Source organism: Elgaria multicarinata, chromosome 8 (genome assembly GCF_023053635.1).
Source record: "Elgaria multicarinata webbii isolate HBS135686 ecotype San Diego chromosome 8, rElgMul1.1.pri, whole genome shotgun sequence".
Classification (NCBI taxonomy): domain Eukaryota; kingdom Metazoa; phylum Chordata; class Lepidosauria; order Squamata; family Anguidae; genus Elgaria; species Elgaria multicarinata.
Genome location: NC_086178.1, coordinates 83,072,334 through 83,094,964, shown reverse-complemented (window position 1 = coordinate 83,094,964; position 22,631 = coordinate 83,072,334). Strand labels below are relative to the sequence as shown.

Here is a 22,631-nt window from a genome sequence, read left to right as displayed (position 1 = left end):
ATAGGATGGGGGTGGTGATGGCGGCGGCAACAGTCGCGCCGCCGCCGTCTTCCACCGCGCAGGGAGGAGCGGCAACAGACCCGAAGGGCTAGCAAGAAGCAACGGCGCTACCGCTCCTTTTCGAACCCAGCCCCGGTCGATCGCTGCTTCCGGGAGTTTGAATGTCGCGGCTCCAGTTGACGCCATTTCCGCTTCGTTGCCAAGCTATGGTGGCTGTGAGGGGTCAAGCTTAAAACGGCGAAGCTGACTTGGCGGCAGGACGAATGGGAGGAGAGAGAACCAGAGGGCGGGGCGCGGGTTGCGAGCTCCCATAGCTGCATTCCCTTCCCTTGGCAGTTCTAATTAACAGAATGGTCGGTTTTAAATTAGATCGAAGTGACCGACTGGATTAGCCACTGAGTTTCTCGGTCTGCCACCTCTTAGCGGTGCTCCAAGATCAGTTCCAGGTCTGGGGGGTGGGGGTGGGGTGTTGTCGGTGGGAGCCCGTCCCAGGGTGCGCCCGTGCTGCCCAGAGCGGGCGGGGGCAATTTGGGACGAAATCTGGACCTCCTTCCAGAGGGATAGGACAAGACGTGTGGAGGAGGTCCCTGCTCCTTCTCTTGCTCCTTGCTTGCTTTCGGAGGGCAGGTTAACAGGCGGCAGCAGCAGTGACAAGAAGCCGCATGTCCAGGAAGGAGATTGGAACCACTGGGTGCCCTACTGGGACATGGGTCTCAGCAGGTTCCTTACAGTACCAATCCCTGATGCCAACTCTGTCCCAGATGCATTGTCCTGAATCATCTGTAATGGATGCTGTGGGGTTACCTCACAATTGATTATATTGTATATGTATTCAGACCATGGATATGATCTGTGAATTAATGGTGCATTTGTGGGGACACTCAGTTAAAATCCAGACGGCAAATAAGGATCTGTGTCTTGAATCCATGTTTGTTTGTTTTTTGCCATCCTACCTCTAAGCGGTATAGGATCTATGCCACTGACATCAATGTACTTTGTGAATCAGCTGTGATTTTGGATCCATCAGGATCAATGCCTCCCATAGATGGTTCACACCATGATGTGAAGCAGCAAATCTGGGAGTTGATGAGAGGGGGAATCCAACATAAAAAATCAGAGGATCCATATTGAATTCTTCCTCATATCCATGTTTTTATACCATGATTGTGTCATGAAGCCCCAAATCTATGATTTTATGGTTCATTCCCTTGACATGGATGTGCTCTGTGATTTGATTATAGTTTGGGGATAATCCCTGTAAAAATCCAGAAGATTCATGAGGCTCCATGTTCCAGATGCATGTCTTTGTTCTCTGCTAGCTCCATGAAGTACTGGTTCTGTATTTTTTTTATGGTTCAGTTGTTGACACAGATATAGTCCAGAGGATCCGAGATGATTATGCCTGAAATCCATAATTGTGTTCCATAGTGGCACCATGAATACGAGACCTGTGATTTTATGGTTTGATCTATGGCTGTGCATGCGATATGAGAGATGAGTGTTTTTATGCATCCCATGTAAAAATCATGTGGATTCATGAAGATCTGTAAAATACATGCATTATTTTGCACATGGATGTTTTTGTGCCATGATGGTGCTATGACGTAGTGAATTTGTGAGTTTTATTTATTTATTTACTACATTACTATACCACTTAATAGCACTCCCTGGGTGGTTTTACTGTGCAATCCATAAAGAATGATGTGTTCTGTGATCTGATGATGGTTTGGGACAAATCCTTTATAAGAACCAAAAGGAGCCATATGGAGCCATGCCTCAGATCCATGTTTTTGTGCTGCAGTGGTGCCAAGTGGCACATCCACATGTGCTTTGTGATATGATGATGGTTTGGGGGAATTTCCATATAAAAATCATGAGAATCGATGAGGATCTGGGTCTTATATCTACGTTTTTGTGCTGTGAAGGTGCCCACAAGTGGCAGAGCTGTAATTTCATGGTTCAGTCTGTGGTGGCAGATGTACTCCATGATTTTGTGTGTGTGTGGTTTGGAGGATTTTCCTTGTAAAACCCATGTGAATCCATAGGATCTCCTGTTGAGAGCAAAATCAGCTCTCTGCCTCCATTTTTGATAGAGAAGTTCATCAGACGAGCGTTTTATCGCATTCTCGCTACTGCCCACTTACGGATGTGCATGCGTCCTTTAGATGATGTCTGCTTCGCATTCTCCTCCTGCTCCTCCCATTTGTTTTCCATCGCAAAATAGACTCCTTTTAATCTGATTTTTAAAAAAGCAACTGGAATATGCCGTGATCTCCTGTGTTGAAGAAAAGTGGTGCAATAAAAACAGCCCCTGAATGGGACACATGGCCTTTGTTTACTTCCTCTTTCCCCTCCAGGCAGAAAGAGGAAGTAATGAGGGACAAAAGCGGGGGCGAAGAAGCGATGGTAAGGAAATGTGCCCCCGTCCCGTGTGATGATGCTCCCAGTTCCAGCACAGATGGGCTCCTGCAACGTGCACAGACCTTGCTCCTCCCGTCCTTGTCTATTGGGTGGGGAGAAAAACAAGTAATCTTTCCATCACCTGTGCCTTCTTGGGTTATCCTAGCTCCCATTAAAACGCATCACCAGAATGTTACTGGTTATTAAAAGTCTTTCATCAGAGCTTAAGTCTTTCCCCTCCAACATCTGCATGATAGTGCTTCTTACAGAAATTCTAGAGTCAAGAATTAAAGAGTTGGAAGGAATCCTGACTCTCTTTGCATTCAGAACAACTGATTTGTTAGGACTCCTTAAAAGGTCATTTCAATTAACCCCAAACTCAATATTGTTTTGAGCTTTCTGGAACTCTGACACCATGGCACCCAACCTGGATAAATAAATGTGTTGTTCTTGCTTCACATAGGATGTTACACTAATATGAAGTGCTATTTATTTATTTCACTGATATGATCTGGTGTGGCTCTTTGTTTCACAATTTATAACTATTGGGTTAAAATTTTGTGGTTTTCCTCCCACCCTTTTAGAATATAAACGCTAGCTGCAGAAAAAATGCATATAGTTTTAGACATTTATTTAGAAGGTTATTTTTTATTTCTACAGAAGGGGGCAATCTAAGACTGTTTTGATTGAGTTCCTGAATTAAAAAGGAAAAGATGAGAAATATAATAACTGAGGACACGTAGAAAGGAGGAAGAAAAAAAGAAGGAAGAACATCATTACGTTTCACTGCAAAAGTCGTACTAATTTAGTTACATTCAGTAGGAATAAAGAAGAAAACGATGTGATGTGCTTTAACTAGAATTATGGTCAATATTGTATGTGCACTCGTATTTCTTTCCTGTAAGCTATATGAAGAGGGAATTTTCTCCTTTAAACTATTATGTATGCCAGAATCCACAAGTTCATACCAGTTTTGTCTAATGCCACAGGAGTTGTGGGTGTCAGTTTACGCATAACTCTTTGGAACTAACTCGTCATAGATCCACCCATTAGTTACATTTCACTGCAATAGAGCCATTCCCTGTTGCTGCCTCCTCCTCCTGGCATTTCAGCCTAGAGGCTGCAGAGCAACTGAAGTTTCTTCTTGGAAAACTGCTGCAGTTTTAAAAAGTGCCACAAACAATGCTTCGTGTAATTGTGGAATCAGCTGCAAATATACCTAAACATAAGTTTGGGAAACCAGACCCTATTGTGTCGATTATTTTTAAAGGTAAGGAAATCTAAATTGTGAAATCCTGTTTTAGAGATGATATTTTTCTGTCTGTCTAGGTGGCACAATAAAAAAAAAAAATTTTTACTACAATTGTGATTTAACTGCACTTGAAAAACATCTGAAGAAACAAATTTCAACCTTTATACGACGTGTTTGTTTTTTAAAACAATGTTGAAAAGTAGTATGTTGGCATTTTCAGGACCTGTTTCAAAACTCCTGTGCAGGCTTGTCTTATCTGCACCTGGAGATAAGACAACTCACCTTTAGTTTTGGTGAAGATGCAACTGAGCTGTACTTTTGCTTATAAATTATTTGGCTGCAACAGCTGAAAGTAATTTTGATTGCTTAGTTTCCATTTGCTTTCTTAAGACCTTTTTGAAAGTAGGAATTCCACTTACTGTTTGTCTTAAAATTTTCATATTTAAAAACATTTTCAACACTGATTATCAACATTACCACAGGTTCCTTTTTTTTTCCTTTTGGTTTTTAGAATAAAGCTTTGTGCTTAGCATATTAACAACCACAGCTTGAGGGAGCCAACAAAAGCAGTTCGCTTATATTTATCATTACATTGAAATTCACTTTACTTTGGTGTAAATTTTGCAATGGATTTCAGGTTGTGTTGTTCCCTTTCCACACAGTTAATTGATTGTAGTACTGTTACATTTAGGTATGAAAGAGTCTAATACCCTATTGCTCATTAAGTGTGTCACGTTGGAACATGACTTGAAGTTTAAATATATTATTCTTGAGAGCATCATTACTTGGAAATGTGTGCTGAACTGGAAATATGTCATAAGAGTTTTTGTGGACAAATAGCTGCAGGGGCCTGAGTTTACAATAGTTTCTACAGTGTAATGAGAGAATTGGTTTGTTGTTTGGCAGTTGGAAACTGATTACTGGAAGATTTAAGTGGCATTGGCATTGTAAAGTTTCTGTCTACTTGCCTTGGTTAGGACATTCAGTGCAATCCATCAATTCAACATCCGCATAAGAGTCTTCTTAAATGTCTTGTGAAAGAGGAATTCCTGGATGAATGACCAAGATCTACACTGCTGCTTTATAAGGGTTTATAATGGTTTTGACAACTGTTTGGGCCCAGGACACATTATATATACTGTTTTCAAAGGGTTATATCCTCCTTGGTGTAGATCTGGCTGTGAGCTAAACAGGTTTTATTCCTTGCTTTATTCAGAAGTTAGAAGCTAAACTACATGGTTCCGGTGCCGGTGCCAGGCTTTTTTGCGCCCTAGGCAAGGTGAGCTGCTTTCTCACACACACCCCACACCGTATCCCCCCCAACCCAGGTAGGCGGAGACAGGTTACCTGTCCCTCGCCTGAAATCCTCCTGGCTTGGCGGGACGCTGCGGTGGGGTGGGCAGGCAGCTCCAATTCCATCCGTCTGTTCGCCGCTGCCGCCCCCAGCGTCCTGGCTTGTCTTTGGCTGGGAGCCCCCAGCTGAAACCAAGCTGGGAAGCTGGGGGAGGGCAGTCAGACGGCTCCACGTTCTGACTTTCGGCATGCACCGGAAGTCAGAACGTGGAGCCGTTCCTTCCCCTCCCCCAGCGTCCCGGCTTGGGTTTGGCTGGGCGCCCCCAGCCGAAGCCAAGCCAGGAAGCTGGGGGAGGGCGGTCAGACAGCTCCATGTTCTGACGTTCGGCGCGCGCCAGATGTCAGAACGTGGAGCCGCCCGCCCCCGCCCCCCAGTGTTCCAGGTTGGCTTCGGCTGCTGGGCGGGCGTCCAGCTGAAGCGAAACCAGGGACGCTGGGGAGCAGGGCGGAAGGCTTCGGAACGGCGCACCCGGAAGCTGCCCTCACTCGGCCAGAGCGGCTCTGGGAGTGGGAGGGCGACTTCCGGGGGCGCCGAACTTGGCGCTCTAGGTGACCGCCTAACTGGCCTTTAAGGAAGCGCCGGCCCTGCATGTTTCTAGACTTCTTGTTTTTCAAAATCCAGGACTTCACTCTGTGGAAAGACACAGACTGATATGATATTTGTAATTTATTTATGAATCCTTCATGATTCACACGAGCCTTGTTTTCAAGTTGTATTGGATTTTCTTAAAATCTCAGCTAGCTGGGATTTTGTATGATGTACTCTGTATAGGGATGGCTTTACAGGAGGGCAAAGGACCAAACAATAATTATTATAGCAGCTTTTCATGATAAGATACAATTGGATTTTTCAGGGTGAATTGAGAAAAATATTGGGGATAATTAGCCTTGTGCTGCTTCTATGTAATTCTGTGCTTCCGGCTTGGGGAGGAGAGCTTTCAGTGATGATATTGTGTGGTTATTATGCTTCCAGATGAGGCTGTTATTGTGCAATCGCCCTGTCCCAAATATGGTATCTTACAGGTGAGGTAGGGTGGCAGATGGCATCTTCCATTTCTAACTGTCCTGTGATTCACAATGTTTTTTCCTTCTTCCTTTTTCTTACCACTACTACTACCAAAACAAAACAAACAAACAAAAACTGTTAAGGAGGGGAAATGAAAGAACAGCATAATGCTGTTTGATTGGTAGTGCAGGAGCCCTCTGTCTGGAGGCATTTATTATTTATTTATTTTATTTAATTACATTTATATACCGCCCCACAGCCGAAGCTCTCTGGGCGGTTTACAACATTTAAAAATAGAAAACATTAAAAGTATACAATTTAAAAACACACACACACACATAAAAACAGTATAAAAACAACAGTATCCATTTAAAAACAACAATTGTGGGGTCCATTAAAAACAAACTTAACGTTGTTAAATGCTGTTAAAATGCTGTTAAAAATGCCTGGGAGAAGAGAAAAGTCTTGACCTGGCGCCGAAAAGATAACAATGTTGGCGCCAGGCGAGCCTCATCGGGGAGATCATTCCACAGTCGGGGGGCCACCACTGAAAAGGCCCTCTCCCTTGTTGCCATCCTCCGAGCTTCCCTTGGAGTAGGCACTCGGAGGAGGACCTTAGATGTTGAGCGCAGCGTACGGGTAGGTTCACGTCGGGAGAGGCGTTCCATCAGGTATTGTGGTCCCAAGCCATGTAGGGCTTTATAGGTTAAGACCAGCACCTTGAATTGGGCTCGGAAACATATAGGCAGCCAATGCAAGCGGGCCAGAATCGGTGTTACATGCTCAAACCTCCCTGTTCCAGCTATCAATCTGGCTGCCGCATTTTGCACAAGCTGCAGCTTCCGGACCGTCTTCAAAGGCAGCCTCATGTAGAGGGCATTGCAGTAATCTAATTTGGAAGTTACCAGAGTATGGACAACTGAAGCTAGGTTATCCCTGTCCAGATAGGGGCGTAGCTGGGCCACCAACCGAAGTTGGTAGAAAGCACTCCGTGCCACCGAGGCCACCTGAGCCTCAAGTGACAAAGACGGTTCTAGGAGAACCCCCAAGCTACGAACCTGCTCCTTCAGGGGGAGTGCAACCCCATCCAGAACCGGTTGAACACCCCCCATCCGATCAGAGGAACCACCCACCAGCAGCATCTCAGTCTTGTCTGGATTGAGCTTCAGTTTATTAGCCCTCATCCACTCCATTGTCGCAGCCAAGCACCGGTTCAGCACATCCACAGCCACACCTGATGAGGATGAAAAGGAGCAGTAGAGCTGCGTGTCGTCAGTGTACTGATGACAGCGCACTCCAAAACTCCGGATGACCGCACCCAACGGTTTCATGTACATGTTAAACAGCATGGGGGACAAGACCGATCCCTGCGGAACTCCATACTGAAGAGTCCACGGGGCCGAGCAATGTCCCCCAAGCACCACCTTCTGGAGCCGTCCTGCTAAGTAGGAGCGGAACCATTGCAATGCAGTGCCCCCCACTCCCAACTCAGCCAGACGTTCCAGAAGGATACCATGGTCGATGGTATCGAAAGCCGCTGAGAGATCAAGGAGAATCAACAAAGTCACACTCCCCCTGTCCTTCTCCCGACATAGGTCATCATACAGGGCGACCAAGGCTGTTTCCGTGCCAAAGCCGGGCCTGAAACCCGACTGAAATGGATCCAGATAATCAGTCTCATCCAAGAGTGTCTGGAGCTGGCCCGCCACCACCCGCTCAAGGACCTTGCCCAGGAATGGAACATTTGCATCCATGATGGGTTGGTAATAGATTAAAGGCTAGGCAGACTGCTCTAGTTTATATAAAAGCATATGAAGACAGTGAATTATTAAATATCCTTAATGGAGTAGTGAATGTTTTCATCCTGTTTGAAATAGGTTAATAGGTTTCTATTATTTTTCTTCATATAAAGTTGTGTAGCTGAAAATGGGACACTGAAAATCCAAGCAGCATAAATGTACTGGCCTGTTTACGAGGTTTTCAGTGTTCTTTAGGCATGAGTTTTCTCCCCCCCCCCCCAAAAAAAAAAGAAGAAGAAGAAGAAGAAGATAGAACCACTCCTGGGTTTATGTAAAGAATTACAGAATTTCAGGCTGTCAGGACTTCTGTGCTTATGGTGAACTGGTCAGACAATTTGTTTTCCATGTGTAAATTTGAATTGGATTATTGGAGCAGATGTTTGGAAGAAAGTTCAAAAGTTTACCATATGATTCATCCTCAAATGCCATATTTCTCCCAGAACACGTTAATTGAATGGCTTCAATGGCACAAACTTTCCAGGCAGGGAAGAAGCAAAGTAGTTCAAAGTTGCAATAATTCTAGTGCTGCAAAGGGACGGGGATGTGGGCGGTATTTACAGGATCAGAGCCAAAAGTATGTGTGAGTAGAAGCCAGCTGAGTAGAAGTGAAGAGTAAACGAGATAGATGTTAAAAAACCAGGTGAACATCCTCTAAGAAACAAACATGGATGCGTAATCTTTCAATAGAATTTTAGAAGCAGTATCATCATCATCATCATCATCAATATAATCCGAAGCTTAGAGTTGCGTAGATCCTTATGTAGCAGAAATAGCACTGTCCACGCACAAGGCAGAAGTCCAAAAACAAACAAACACTGTCCCGAAACAGTGCAGTAAAAACTAAGGATATTCAGTAATCACATAGGAACATGGGAAACTGGCTTCTACCGTGTCGGACCCTTTGGTCCATCTAACTCAGTACCATTGACACTGAGTGGCAGCACATCTCTAAGGTTTCAGACAGGAATTATTCCAGCTCTACCTGGAGATGTCAGGGATTGAATTTGGGACCTTCTACATGACAAGCATTATTATTATTATTATTATTATTTATTTATATAGCACCATCAATGTACATGGTGCTGTACAGAGTAAAACAGTAAATAGCAAGACCCTGCCGCATAGGTGCTCTACCACTGAGCCATGGCTGTCCCAAAATGCTGACTGTGGGGGGACACACGTAGTGAACATCTGGTGGGAACATTGTGGCTAATAATCGGGGAAAATCCTCCTTGAGCTCTCCCTGCACCCCATGTTAATACTAGCAGGAATATCTTGTAGCTTGAGCTTTTACCTATAGTAATTATAGGCTAGAGGCATAAGTGAAGGGTACATCAAGGGCAGCAGAACTGCAAAAGGTACTACCATCAGCTCCTTCTACAGAGGGACAAGACGCAAATGATCCTCTGATCTCCACTCCCTCCCTCTCTTACATATCCTTACCTGAGCACTAGCCAGCATGTTGGCACCCCTGGGTATCTAGAAAAATCTCATTAGTAAAGTGCAGCTGCCTGCTGTAAAATTGGAATGGAAACTCTGCAAAGCATTGGTGTTGTTTCCTTGACCAATGAATATACTAAAGATTATTGTACAGTATTTGCTAAAAGAAATGAAAGATTGGCAGTTATAGAAAGGGAATGGCGTTTTCAATGTCTTAATGGGTACTCATGAGGCTATTTTTATTTTTTATTAAGCATGTTCAACAATGGCTTCCGGAATTAAAAACTGATATTGTAAAGAATAAAAAATATATTGTAGGACTGAAAAAGTGCAGGGAAGGGCAACTAAAATGATCAAGGGGCTGTAGCATTTCCTCAATGAGGGAAGGCTACAATGGCTTGGATTATTTAGTTTGGGGGAAAAGAGGGTAAGGGGAGGCATGATAACGGTGTACAAAATTATGCATGGTGTGGAGAAGGGGATAGGGAGACATTTTTCTCCCTCTTGCGTAACACCAGAACCATTCCATGAAGCTGGTTGGCGGGAGATTCAGGACAGATAACAGGAAGAACTTCTTCACACAATGCATAGTTAAACTATGGAATTCACTCCCAGAAGATGTAGTGATGGCTACCAATTTGGATGGCCTTAAAAGGGGGCTGGATAAATTCCTGGAGGAGAAGGCCATCCATGGCTACTAGTCCTGATGGCTATGTGCTACCTCCAGTATCAGAGGCAGTAAGCCTATATACACCAGTTGCTGGGGAACATGGGCAGGAGAGTGCTATTGCACCTATGTCCTGGTTGTGGGTTCCTGGTCGACAGCTGGTTGGCCACTATGTGAACAGAGTACTGGACTAGATGGACCCATGGTCTGTTCCTGCATGGCTCTTCTTATGTTGTTATGTTCTTAACACTCCCTCCTGCTACCAACTGTCTCTGCAGAGGCCACCAGTGAGGGAGGAAGCAGCAGCCAGGCGCCTCTCCACCGTGCCTGGCTCCAGCTCCAGCTGAGAGCCCCCTCCCTCCTGCTACCAACTGTCTCTGCAGAGGCCACCAGTGAGGGAGGAAGCAGCAGCCAGGCGCCTCTCCACCGTGCCTGGCTCCAGCTCCAGCTGAGAGCCCCCTCCCTCCTGCTACCAACTGTCTCTGCAGAGGCCACCAGTGAGGGAGGAAGCAGCAGCCAGGCGCCTCTCCACCGTGCCTGGGTCCAGCTCCAGCTGAGAGCCCCCTCCCTCCTGCTACCAACTATCACTGCAGAGGCCACCAGTGAGGAAGGAAGCAGCAGCCAGGCACCTCTCCACCGTGCCTGGGTCCAGCTCCAGCTGAGAGCCCCCTCCCTCCTGCTGTCAACTGTCTCTGCAGGGGCCACCAGTGAGGAAGGAAGCAGCAGGCAGGCACCTCTCCACCGTGCCTGGGTCCAGCTCCAGCTGAGAGCCCCCTCCCTCCTGCTGTCAACTGTCTCTGCAGAGGCCACCAGTGAGGAAGGAAGCAGCAGCCAGGCACCTCTCCACCGTGCCTGGGTCCAGCTCCAGCTGAGAGCCCCCTCCCTCCTGCTACCAACTGTCTCTGCAGGGGCCACCAGTGAGGGAGGAAGCAGCAGCCAGGCACCTCTCCACCGTGCCTGGGTCCAGCTCCAGCTGAGAGCCCCCTCCCTCCTGCTACCAACTGTCTCTGCAGAGGCCACCAGTGAGAGAGGAAGCAGCAGCCAGGCACCTCTCCACCGTGCCTGGGTCCAGCTCCAGCTGAGAGCCCCCTCCCTCCTGCTGTCACCTGTAACTGCTGAACTTTCCAACTGAGATTGTAGTGCCTGAATTTGCTTTCCTTTCCCCCCTCCTCCTCCTCCCTCCCAATCCCCTTTCATTTTGTGTCATGTCTTTTAGATTGTAAGCCTGTGGGCAGGGACTGTCAAGAAATACTTTTGTAAGCCGCCATGAGAGCCTTTTTTGGCTCAATGGCGGCATAAAAATCCTTAAATAAATAAAAATAAATAAATAAAACACAATTAAAAATAAAGGCAAGTCGAATAAATATTTAAATGGAAAGAATTAAAAACAAACTGATGAAACACTAAGGGAGCAGCCCTATGCATGTTTAGATAGGAAAATGTCCTTCATGGCTGGTTGAGGAATGCTGGGAGTTTACAAGGATTTTTTTCTGTCTAAACATGCAGAGGATTGTGCCTTAAGGCTTGGATCCAATGGTGTTGTTACAATAGCAGAATGGAAACCTCTAACAGAAGACAGTGCTCCCCTATACACCCCTCACATCTGCTCTGTAGGGTTAGGGTTAGGGGACCCTCTGAAGCAGAGATGAGTAAAGGGGAGGTGCAGAGTGGAAGATGGCGAAGTGGCATGGCATGGCATTGGATTTAAGCCCAACAATGCAATCCTGTGCATGTCTATTCAGAACTAAGTCCCACTGAGTTCAATGTGGCTTAATCTCGGATAATTGTCTATAGAATTGCCGTCTAAAACTAGGAGAATTAGCTAAATAGCCACAAAGCCTTTCAGAGAAAGAACAGTAATTATTACAGTAGCTTTTCATGATAGGATACAATTCGATTTTTCAGGGTGGGTTGAGAAAAATATTGGGGACAATTAGTTTGTAGGTACCAATATGGGAATATTAAATATATGATTAAATATTATTAAACTTAAAGCACACAGAATTAAAATATGGTTCGGTTTGAGCCAAAAGCATGATAGTCAATAGTTTCCTATGAGAGTTGCAGGTCTGCAATCTATTGTGGTCTGTGTCCTGAGTCAGTATCCTGTGTAGACTTAATTCTCCCCCCCCTTTTTTTTTTTAAATTCCTGTTACAGTTACAGGAACGTGAGTCAGTTCCCCAACCCCGGCATAAAAGCTAATTGTTAGCGCCTCTCCCATGTAGCCGGCAAGAAGAATTCTCAAAATATATCAGAGCTGTGCAGACTGAAAGCTCCATCCGTCAAGCGTTTTATTGTACACTCGTTACTGGGCATTCACGGAGTTTGCTCAGGTCCCTCACATGACATTGTCTGCCTCCCGCATGCCTTCCGCCCCTTCTGGCCTTCCTTGCGCGACAAAAAAAACCAAAAACCCTGGTTAAGTCTGATGTATTTTTAAACATGGAATTCCTGCTTTCTCCTGCTGTGTGCCGGAGAAGCAGCGCCATTAGAACAGCCGACTCAACGGGCCTCGTGCTCATTGTGTACTTCCTCCTTTGAAAGAAGAAGTAACTGAGGAACGAAAACACTGGCTGAGAAGCGACGGTAGAGAGCGTGTCCCCCCCCCCCCCGGTGTGATGGAGCTCTGATTCACACATGGGTCAGAAGGAAGGGGGATGAGAGACCATGAGCTCTATCAGACTAGTGTTTTATTTCACACTCGTTACTGGGCACTCATGGATTTTCGCGGGTCCCTCTCTTGACATCATCTGCCTCCTGCATACCTCCCGCCCCTTCTAGCCTTCTTTGCACCACAAAAAAACACTCCAGTAAGTCCAACTTAGTTTTAAAGATGGAAGTTGCTGCTATCTCCTGTTGTGTGCAGGAGAAGCAGCAGGATCAAAATGGCCCACTGAATGGCCCACGAGCACATTGTTTACTTCCTCTTTCAAAAGAGGAAGTAATGAGGGACAAATGCGCGGGTGTAGAAGTAACAGTAAGCAATCGTGATTTTTCCCTGTGTGATGATGCTCCATGTCGTTTGTTTTCACCATCTATAAAATCCATCATGATTCATCATTATGTGTTTTGAGAGATTCAGTGCAATGTAAATGCTAACACATTTGATTCTGCATATTTCTGCCAGAGAGTGTACGTGTTAAGAGTGTGTATTAGATTTAAGAATGAGCATAACTTCCATGAATTTTTCCCATAGAAGAGGCATTTTTAAGTTAATCTTACATTCCTCAAGAGCAAACGACAAACCCTTCAGATGATCAGAAAGCGATGATTACTATAATTAGAAGCCACAGTAGATGGTGTGATGTAAAATTCTTGATCTAGCCCCAAGGTATTGGCACTGCAATCACATGGAAAAACAGACTGAGGGGCAATTCGTATGGCTCTTAGATGCATGATTGGCAGCGTACATCTGGGTGGAACTTTTTCATTGACCTGGATTCAGGCACAATTGGGGTAAGGCAATTATCTCGGCCTTCCCCAACCTGGTGCCCTCGAGATGTTTTGGACTTCAACTCCCATCAGCCCCAGACAAACATGGGGCAATGGTTAAGAGTGCTAGGAGTTGTAGTCCAAAACATCTGGAAGGCACCAGTTGGGGAAGGCTGAGTAATCTGATTCTCAAATGACAGGAAGAGAGTGATAGGAACATTGGGAGCTGCCTTATACTGAATCAGACCACTGGTCCAACTAGCGCAGTGTTGTCAACACTGACTGGTTGGCAGGGTTCCGGACTGCAGTCTTCCCCAGCCTTACCTGGAGGTGCTAAGGACTGAACTGGGACCTTCCGCACGCAACCATTGAGTAGCTCCACCACTAAGCTCTCACCTTTACACAACACACTACCACCGGATTGTTTTTGGTGACTTTTAAGAGCTTTATCACACCAGCGTTATACTGTGCAATCACTGCGAATTGTGTGCAAAGGACTCCGAAGTTTTCCAGTTTATAATCTGCTTTTATTGTGAAGTACTCCCATGCATCCTGCTTTAATTGCGCTTCTTAACCAAAAGAAGTGCAATATTTTGCTATAGTTTTTGAGTGTATCATTTGTTGTTTTCCGAGCGGCCACTGGGGCGCATGAGCAGGATTTGAAGAAAAATTAAACAAATGCTTACATCTGTGTAAGCTTTAAAGATAAAGACATCAAAATTGGCACAGTAATAGATATTAAGGAGAGCCTTAAGCATACCAAATTTGAATCGGATTGAGTAATCCGTCGATTTTTTATGATTTTTTAACATTTCCCCCCTTAAACCCATTTCCTGGTATGCAAAGGATCTAGCCACCTGGTAGCAACAACAACAACGACAATAGTGACAGCTTAGTGCTGTAGGGGATAATTCAAGGGAAACAGGTAAGTGGGATGAAGCTCTAAATCAGAGTGTGCCTCTGACAGTAGCTTCACCACAGATACACCAAAATGTCAGCTTAGATAGATGGCACGGGTGGGGTGTTTGCATGTGTGAAGGCAGTTGGTAATACAGTAATGGCAGTACCCAATTGTGCTATTCTGCTAGTGGAAATGACATTGTGCTCATAGAAACTAGGTTAAGAACTATGCTCAAGGCTAGAATCCAAAAAAACTTACACTTCCGCAAGTGTGTTTGCACAAGTAATTATGCATTATGCTTGTGCAACCCCTTGTGCAACTGGTTGTGCATTATACGTGTGCAACCAGTTGCGCATTACACTTGTGCAACCCACTTCAGAATCTGGTCTGCAACTTGTTGTGGAACTGGTTGCGCATTATCCTCGTGCAACCCATTGTGCAATTCATTTTACAATGGATTATGCAACCAATTGTGCAAGCAGTTGAGTATCATGCTTTCATAATGTTGTGCAACCCCTTGTGCAACTTGTTGTGCAAGCATAACGCTCAACAACTTGTACAACAGAACACACTAGAGGCCTTCAAGAGGCAGCTGGACAACCCTCTGTCAGGGATGCTTTAGGGTGGATTCCTGCATTGAGCAGGGGGTTGGACTCGATGGCCTTGTAGGCCCCTTCCAACCCTGCTAGTCTATGATTCTAAGATTTGGTGGAGCTCCAGTAACAATATTTGAGTTTGCAGAATGACACCATTGGATAGTACCCTAAGAACCAAAACTTCTTAATTGGAGAAGGGGGTTGGACTCAATGGCCTTATAGACCCCTTCCAACTCTGCTATTCTATGATTCCATGGAAGGCATGCTTGTATTGTAACTTTTAAAATATTTTAAAAACATCTTACTATAGAGACACCCTGGCTGGCATCTGTATAAATCCATTCAGCCCCAACGCCTTTTCAATAAGGGTTTGTCTAACTTGCACAATTATTGGAGATGTAATGCACCTAAAGCTTCTTTAATTCATATGTTTTGGCAATGCCAAGTAGTCGTCCCCTTTTGGGAGGAGATTATAATAAGGATAAACTTTGTACTGAAACAATCCTTAATATGGAACGATGTGCATGTCCTCCTAAATTACCTACCGGCTTCATGGAAGTTAACACATTGTCAGTGTAAATGGATTTTCAGATCCCTTATGACAGCTAAAAGATTTATACTATCATGTTGGAAGGATGAATGCTCACCTCCCATAATGTAATGGACTGAGAACGCTATCAACATTTGTACGGGTGTTATATCGGTGCAACTTGCAAGTGGATAAATACATGGATATTTGGTCTGCTTTCCTTGACACCTATGCATAACTCCCCCCCCTTTTCAAAAAACAAGTGGTATATTTGATGGGAAAAAGCAACAATATTCCTATATATGAAATATTTCTTTTCTTTCATTTTTCACTATTAATTTTTTGTTCTGTTTTGTTAATATTCACAATAAAAATTGGGGTTGGGAAGGAAAAAAATAAATCCATTCAGCCTTGTTGTTTGGTTGCGTGAAAAATATAGTTTAATTTATTGTGATTGATATATTTCAAAAATATTTTTTCACGTAAGTAATTGCTTTTTTGTTTATTTCCAGATGAAAAAAAGAAAACAAAGAAAATTGATAGTGAACTCAACCCTGTTTGGAATGAGGTGACTTGCTCTTATTTTTTGTTTCTATAGTATATGATAAAGGATAGTGTATGGAAGCACAGTTCAACCCATTGCTCTTGTTGCTTGGTTGCATGAAAACATATTTTAATATATTATGCTGGATATTTTATTATTATTATTATTGACAACAAGAAACACATATGGGTGCCGACGGCTTCCTGTTCCACGTGCTTCCAGGAATAGAACTTTTGCATGTCTCGTTAAGGCAGCTTTCCCCAAACTGACTGGGGGATTCTGGGAGTTTCAGTTGGACACATCTGGAGGACACCAGGTTGGGGAAGGCTGTTTTGATGTGAGACATGTAAGACAGGGAAGAGCTAGCATTTTTAACCTCAACAGGGGATGCAAAACATCTGCTTCAAATGATATGCTGAAAGTGCTTGAGCTTTCTTTTCTCCCTGTGTTCCCTTATTTCTGCAGCTACTTCAGGAATGGGAAGGAAAGTGAAATGCTTTATAATTTAAAGGGGTGTTAAATATGGTGAGCAGATGCGTAAATAAACATGACATGAATTGTTTTGAGCATGTGGATACCTCCACGGATGTGTGTCACCTGAGGCATATGCATTTCCTAATTTATTTATGGCATACTTCACACGAGTGAAATATGGCACGCTTGTGACTGGCTACTCACAGAAATTTGCAGGTCCTTTTGACAATGATGTCATCCTCCTGCACATCTCCCACACTTTCCCCCAATAATCCTGGTGTTTTTTTGTTTTTTTGTTTTAAAAAAACACCTTCTGAAATAGCGCAGGATTTCCTACTGTGTGCAGCCAAAGTTGCACTGCAAAGCACCCACTAAAGGGCACTGTTCCATTCAAAGCTATGAGATGGGGAAGTTTTCAGTTATAGACCGCATGGTTACCACTCTCTGCCCATGTAATGCAGTCCATTACAATTGCGCAAGAGAAACAGGAAGCAATGTGATTTTCCCTTAAACTAAAGAAGCCCTATATCAGTAGGTGGATAGCATTGAATTTCCCTTCTACTGATATTTCATTTCAGCTTCGCTTCAGTTCTGCAGAGGGCTGCATGTGCTCACGTTTTGCCTGTATCATGTAGGGGCAGTTGCAATCACCATCCCCCTCCCTGTTGCCAATCTGCTTAGGCATCCATGAGATGTGGAGCTGAGCATGTTGTACTAGTGAAACGCGTGCAGGCTGTACCTCCAGTGTTCCTAGTGCTGTCCCCAGAAGCAGAATGGCAGAGGGGCAGGAGGTCAAAGAAGGTGTGGGAGGAGACACTTCCAACTGATCCTCCTCAGTAGTAATGTCAATACTGCATCGCCCAACACCAGTATACACAAAGCAGGACGTAGCATGATGGGAGGAATAGAGAGGGAGACAATGGCAGTTTCATTGCTTGACCACAAAATACTACACTTTCCCCGTACCAAAATAACACGGGAAAAGGGGGTGGGGAGATGTGAGACAAGAGCTGCATGGCAAGTGTTGTGTGAAGCTCGCGGGAAAACTGGTGGCCAAACAATGATGATCGCATGAAAAATGCCTGTCTGAAGGAGCCCTGTGTCAGTATCCAAGAGTGTTATTTCGTAAACTCAAATGGCGCTAGTAGAGCACCTCCCAATCAGTTGTGCAAGTGGAGCCCAAGGCCCCTTTCCGAAAGTGATTGCCCAACCTCTTGCACAGCAGTTGTGCAAGAGAATTTTAGTTGGATTCTCCCTTTGTGCATGGCTCAGAACGTAGTTTCTGCTAGTGGAATGACACTGTGTTCACGGAATGGCATAGTTGGATAATGCCCAATGTCTGCACATATCTATATAATTGTGTTACTGATTAAAATGCTTATTCCTAAAATGTTTAAAAATGTACATTCATTTAAGTTGTGCTGTTCAGTTGTTATTCCAGATTTAATGGTTATTCTAATTCTTTTTTGCACAGATTCTTGAATTTGATTTGAAAGGAATACCTCTGGATATTTCTTCATCTCTGCAGATTATTGTGAAAGACTTTGAAACTATAGGGCAAAACAAGTATGTTGATTTCTTTTTTTTTCTTTTTTTTAAACCCACTTTGGTGCATTTTTTTACTTTAAGTAAAAAGTGAGTTTTAATAATTAAGTCCAATAATTTTGCAATAACTACATATTTAACCCTTCAGATATGTTACAGGATTATTTACTGTTGGCTCTTCTGCTTTGTACTTCAACTGGCCTTTCATCTTCTGGGGGTGCTTCCAGATGAACAGCTCCTAGCAGTATCAATCCAAAGATTCTTTCTTTTCCTCCTTAATGCATTAGATGGAAGAAGTGTTGGTGGGGGAACATGGGAGGGTTACAGGTGAAAGATGGCAATGACCCCTGGTTCCACTGTAAAATTCTGTGAACGAGGCAGAGAAATTGTGGGATAAAAGCCTCATCTGGAATCACCTGAATTGTGTGAAGACAAAAGCTTTGTAAATCTGTTTTTCTATTCTTGCATTTCTTATTTATCATCACAACAGTCCTGGGTGTTGTACTCCACATGATAGTCATGTAGCCCACACCAGAAATCTTATAATATAAGGGACCAAGGCGACAGTAATGCTGAGATTCGATTCCATGAAGTTGTAGCAAGGATGAGTCAGTGGAGAGTTAATTGGTAACTGAGAAGGGAGTAAACTGAAAAAGTGTAGAGAAAGTGAGGCTATGATGCTTCAATAGAGGTTTTGAAGAAGCAGACTTTGGAAGAAATAAGTTGTGAGAGGGATGGGTAGGCTCTTTTACTTACAAAGGAAGGCATTGCAATGGGATGGAAAGTCAACAAAGAAGGGGGGTGTCTTGACGACGGTGCATTGGCGCCGTGAGCCCCCCAAACCCCGTGGTTTTGCTCCTCCAGGGTTGTGCCATGTTATCCCCATGCCAAGGAGCAAGTGCAAGGTTTATAGGGATCATAGCGGGGGCGGGGGGAGCCACAGCTACCCATCCCTTCCCAGCTTTCCCCCCCTTACCTTGCAAGGGATTGAAGCCAATGGAAGGGAAAACTTCCCCCCAGGAAAAGGGAGACTCTTCTCTCCACCCAGAGGCAGCGCAGGGGCGTTCCGGTGGCCATTTGGCTCACTGGCCCACCCTCCTGCCCAGGTGGATGGCAAAACAATCAGGGGTCACGCCTCTGCTATGATCCTGGAGCATGGCAACAGATGGCAATGCGCCGTCCTTGCTGCACTCCAGACAAGTCGGGGTAAGTTCCCAACTTTTTTGCTTTGGAGCTTCAGGAAGTCCCGGGATGCCTGCGTGATGGCTTCTGTGTCACATAATAGATGCAGCCCCAAAGTTGATGAGCATATGTGTAACAAAAAGAGTTGGAAGATGAGAAAATGCTATGCTAGGGTAAATTTCTTCAGTATATTTTTGCTCAGGATTGTAGATGTAACAGCTGGATGTCTTTCCCAGATAGAAGTAAACAAACTATTTTGTTTATGATTCATGTTATAAATTTGTTCGATATTCACTCAGACTAGCCGAGGTCATGAAGAGTCTTCAAGAGAATTTAAGCAACCAAATTATGAGCTCCATCGCCTCTACTTTTTTCTCCTGCTTTGAGTCCATGGTTTCCCCTGCCTCCAGGCATAGTGAGAGTGCGATAAATTGCTGGTGTGATGGAGCTCTATGTGAAGAATGGCAGCCAAACACAGCCACCAGTGTAATGTCCTTTTCTTCATATTTCCACTCCACCCCTTGTGGTGATGTGCATTTAAACAATGCTAGAGGCATCATAAATTTTTGTGATTGTTATCTCAGAATGTCAGAGTAGGTGTGCAATACAGGTGGGTTTAGTGCTCATTTCATTTCAGAAATTCAGGAAGTGAAAGCACAGATGGCTACTTCGAATCCTGCTCACTTTGTGCTGTTTACTTTCTGAGTCATACATAAAAATGTTGTCCCTAGGAATTGTTAAAAGTTGACCAAGCAAAGTTAATTTGGAAAGGCATTTCCTGCAAGCAATTTTCTATTTGTCTGTCACTCCCTTTACAACATACAAGCAAACTGCATACATTTTTGCTGCTACGGAGCTAAATTACAAAATGCCTTTTTTTACGAAAGAGCACTTGTAGGCTCTTAATCCCTGGGATTAAAAGGCACTTGTAGGTTTATAATCCATGGGGACAGACATGGAGATATTTTTCATTGCATCTGTATTTTTAACACATCTACCAGTTTTGCTTATTACAGAAGGGAAGTTTGCTGTTTCTTTCTCTCTTCTACACACCATCCAAAACTGTTCAGGACTTCCAACCCCTTCTGACTCTCCAGGGTGAGGTAGCTGCAGCAGGGAGAAGAACGAGACAGGAAACTTTCCTTGCATTAACTTCTTACCTTGTTCCTAGGGCTACCGTCACGGTGCTGAGTTGGTGTCCCATTCCTCCCAAACCCCACACTTTCACTCCTGCAGGGTTGCCCCAGATAATCCTCACACCAAGAAGCAAGTGTGGGGTTTATGGAGGTCATCTGTCCCTTCCCCTGACTCTTCCTGATACAAGAAAAGATGAAAAGCAATGTAGAGCGAGGAGGAGGAGGAGGAAGACAAGGCAGTAGCGGCCACTCAGGGAAAGAAAATAATTTGTCCCCACGGCAAGTGGCAAGGCAGCATGGGGCATTCCGGCGGCCATTCTGCCCACTGGCCTGCCAGCCCACCCTTTGTCTGGGTGGACAGCGACCAATTAGGGGTTGCCATCCACTGGGAATGTCCCTGGAGCAGCTGCAGAGTAGCTCCGGAGCGAGGACAGACCAGCGCAAGACCTGGGGGCCGCCCTCGCTTTCACTGGAAAACTCTGGGTAAGTCCCCAACTTTTCAGCTGTGCATCTTTGTCTCTTTGCTCCAGGGTGGCTTTGAATCTGCGGCTGCATCATCTAACCGACACCGTGCACATTCAGAGCCACCCCGGGGCAAAGAAGACGTCAAGACATCCCCCCCTGTTTCACTTCTGATAAAAACTACTTGTGACATTGTGAAGCCAGCCAGGATGGGGGAATCCCTCTAGGGTTTCTGATTTACCAGGGGGCTGTCTCTACGTCTTAAAAGCCCCATGGTGGCTGTGTGGTCACAGTCACCATGGCTTTTTCCTGCAAAGCTGCACGTTGCAAAACTTGGGGACTTACTCCAACTTTTCCTGCCAGAGCAAAGTCACTACGGCTCTTTCGCCAGTAGGCAACCTCTTCACAGAGGCGTTCCCAGGCAGAAGGCAACCTCTGATTGGTCACTGGAAGCCGGGTGAGGGGCAGGGGTCGGGCCTGCAGCAGCGATACCACGGGGTTTGGTGGGAGAACAGCACCAACACTGTACCTTGAAGGCAGGGTTCAGCCTCCCCTGTAACTTGGAATGTAATTCTGTGTGTCAGATCTCACGGAAGCCCTGTTGGGGTGTATTCAGCCTGGTGAGAGAAATACAGACACGTGCTTACTAGACTAACAGAGTGGGGGAATGTTCATGAGATCCCCAAAAGGTAGATTGATCCTTGTTTAAACTCTCAAACAGGTGTAGAGTTTAACATCTGGGCTAGCATTTCAGGTGGTTCTTGTTTTCATCTGAAACCAGATCTCCCAAACAGGAGGCTAGTGGTGTGTTTGCAGATATTTGCTGTGTTTTTATTTGCGTTTCACATAACGAGCCAGTGCTGATGATCATTGCAAATATTGATTCTTTTATTTATGAGTGGGGAGTTGGCTTCTAGTTATCCATGCTAAGTACAAATAGTGAGCGAACAAATAAAACCTCCTTCGAACAGTGGCTTGCCACTGCTCCTTAAGCCTCTCGTAGAACCCCCCTTTTTTCGTTTGTTTTCTCTTTTTGCAGTAGTTATAACTAGGACTGCCAACTGATCAGAGGTGAACCGTGGGGGGATAAACATATACTGGCCTGGTGTAGTGATTTCACCAGCAACTTGATTTGTAGCTGACTTTTTTTCATAACATGAAAAATAAACATTTTCACCTGTTCTGTCTGCACAGCAAACTGTTGTTATAGACGCAGGAAGAGGGGCAGCCAAAAAAGTTGGCAATCTTAGTTATAACACTGCTGGTGTTTCAAAGTGCTGTCAGGAGATGATAACAACTAAATGGCATGATAGTTGTAAGTACTCTGCTTCCTAGAAAGCATATCTATGATCATTCAGATTGCACTAATGGTAACAAATAGCCCATATGCATAACCATTTAATGGGTGTTATATCACCTCTGGTAGTGAGAGAGCAAAACCATAACCAGCACCTCTGGTTCTCTGGCAGTGTATATTACTAGTGCTCCCCTAATTTATTCCTCTGGGAACATATTCATTATGAGTTTAGAAAACTGCAGTTGGTGGGTGTCATTCCCTTAAGGCAAATGGTTAGTATCAAAATGCTTATCTAATAGGTTAATCACAAGCACGTTTACTTGGAAGTAAATCCCATTGAATTCACTATGGCTTACTTCTAAGTGTGCATAGAACTGCGTTGTAATTCTGTCTTGTCAAATTCTGTTACTGTAGGTAAGCAACTAGTGGCTCTCCAGATGTTTTGGACTACAACTCCTATAACTCCATGCCAGCATGGCCAATGGTCAAGGATAATGGGAGTTGTAGTCAAAAACACGTGGACAGCCAAAGGTTCCTTCCTCTCTATGTTACACAAAATATGGAATTACTAAATTCTTAGAAAAGCAACCTAATGTTGGCTACAACGTTCAGTCA

At 44.6% G+C, this 22,631-nt stretch overlaps 1 protein-coding gene across 1 annotated transcript in view; it reads left to right on the top strand.

Annotated features, from left to right (window-relative positions):
• Positions 1-3,557: 3,557 nt before the first annotated feature.
• The window catches only part of MYOF (myoferlin), a 111,241-nt gene continuing 92,167 nt past the window's right edge, over positions 3,558-22,631 (top strand). Inside the window, exons 1-3 of the mRNA XM_063132884.1 lie at positions 3,558-3,670; positions 15,889-15,944; positions 17,869-17,960. Coding sequence (XP_062988954.1) covers positions 3,583-3,670; positions 15,889-15,944; positions 17,869-17,960 — 236 coding nt within the window. The 5' untranslated portion in view covers positions 3,558-3,582. The remainder of the gene's footprint in view (positions 3,671-15,888; positions 15,945-17,868; positions 17,961-22,631) is intronic.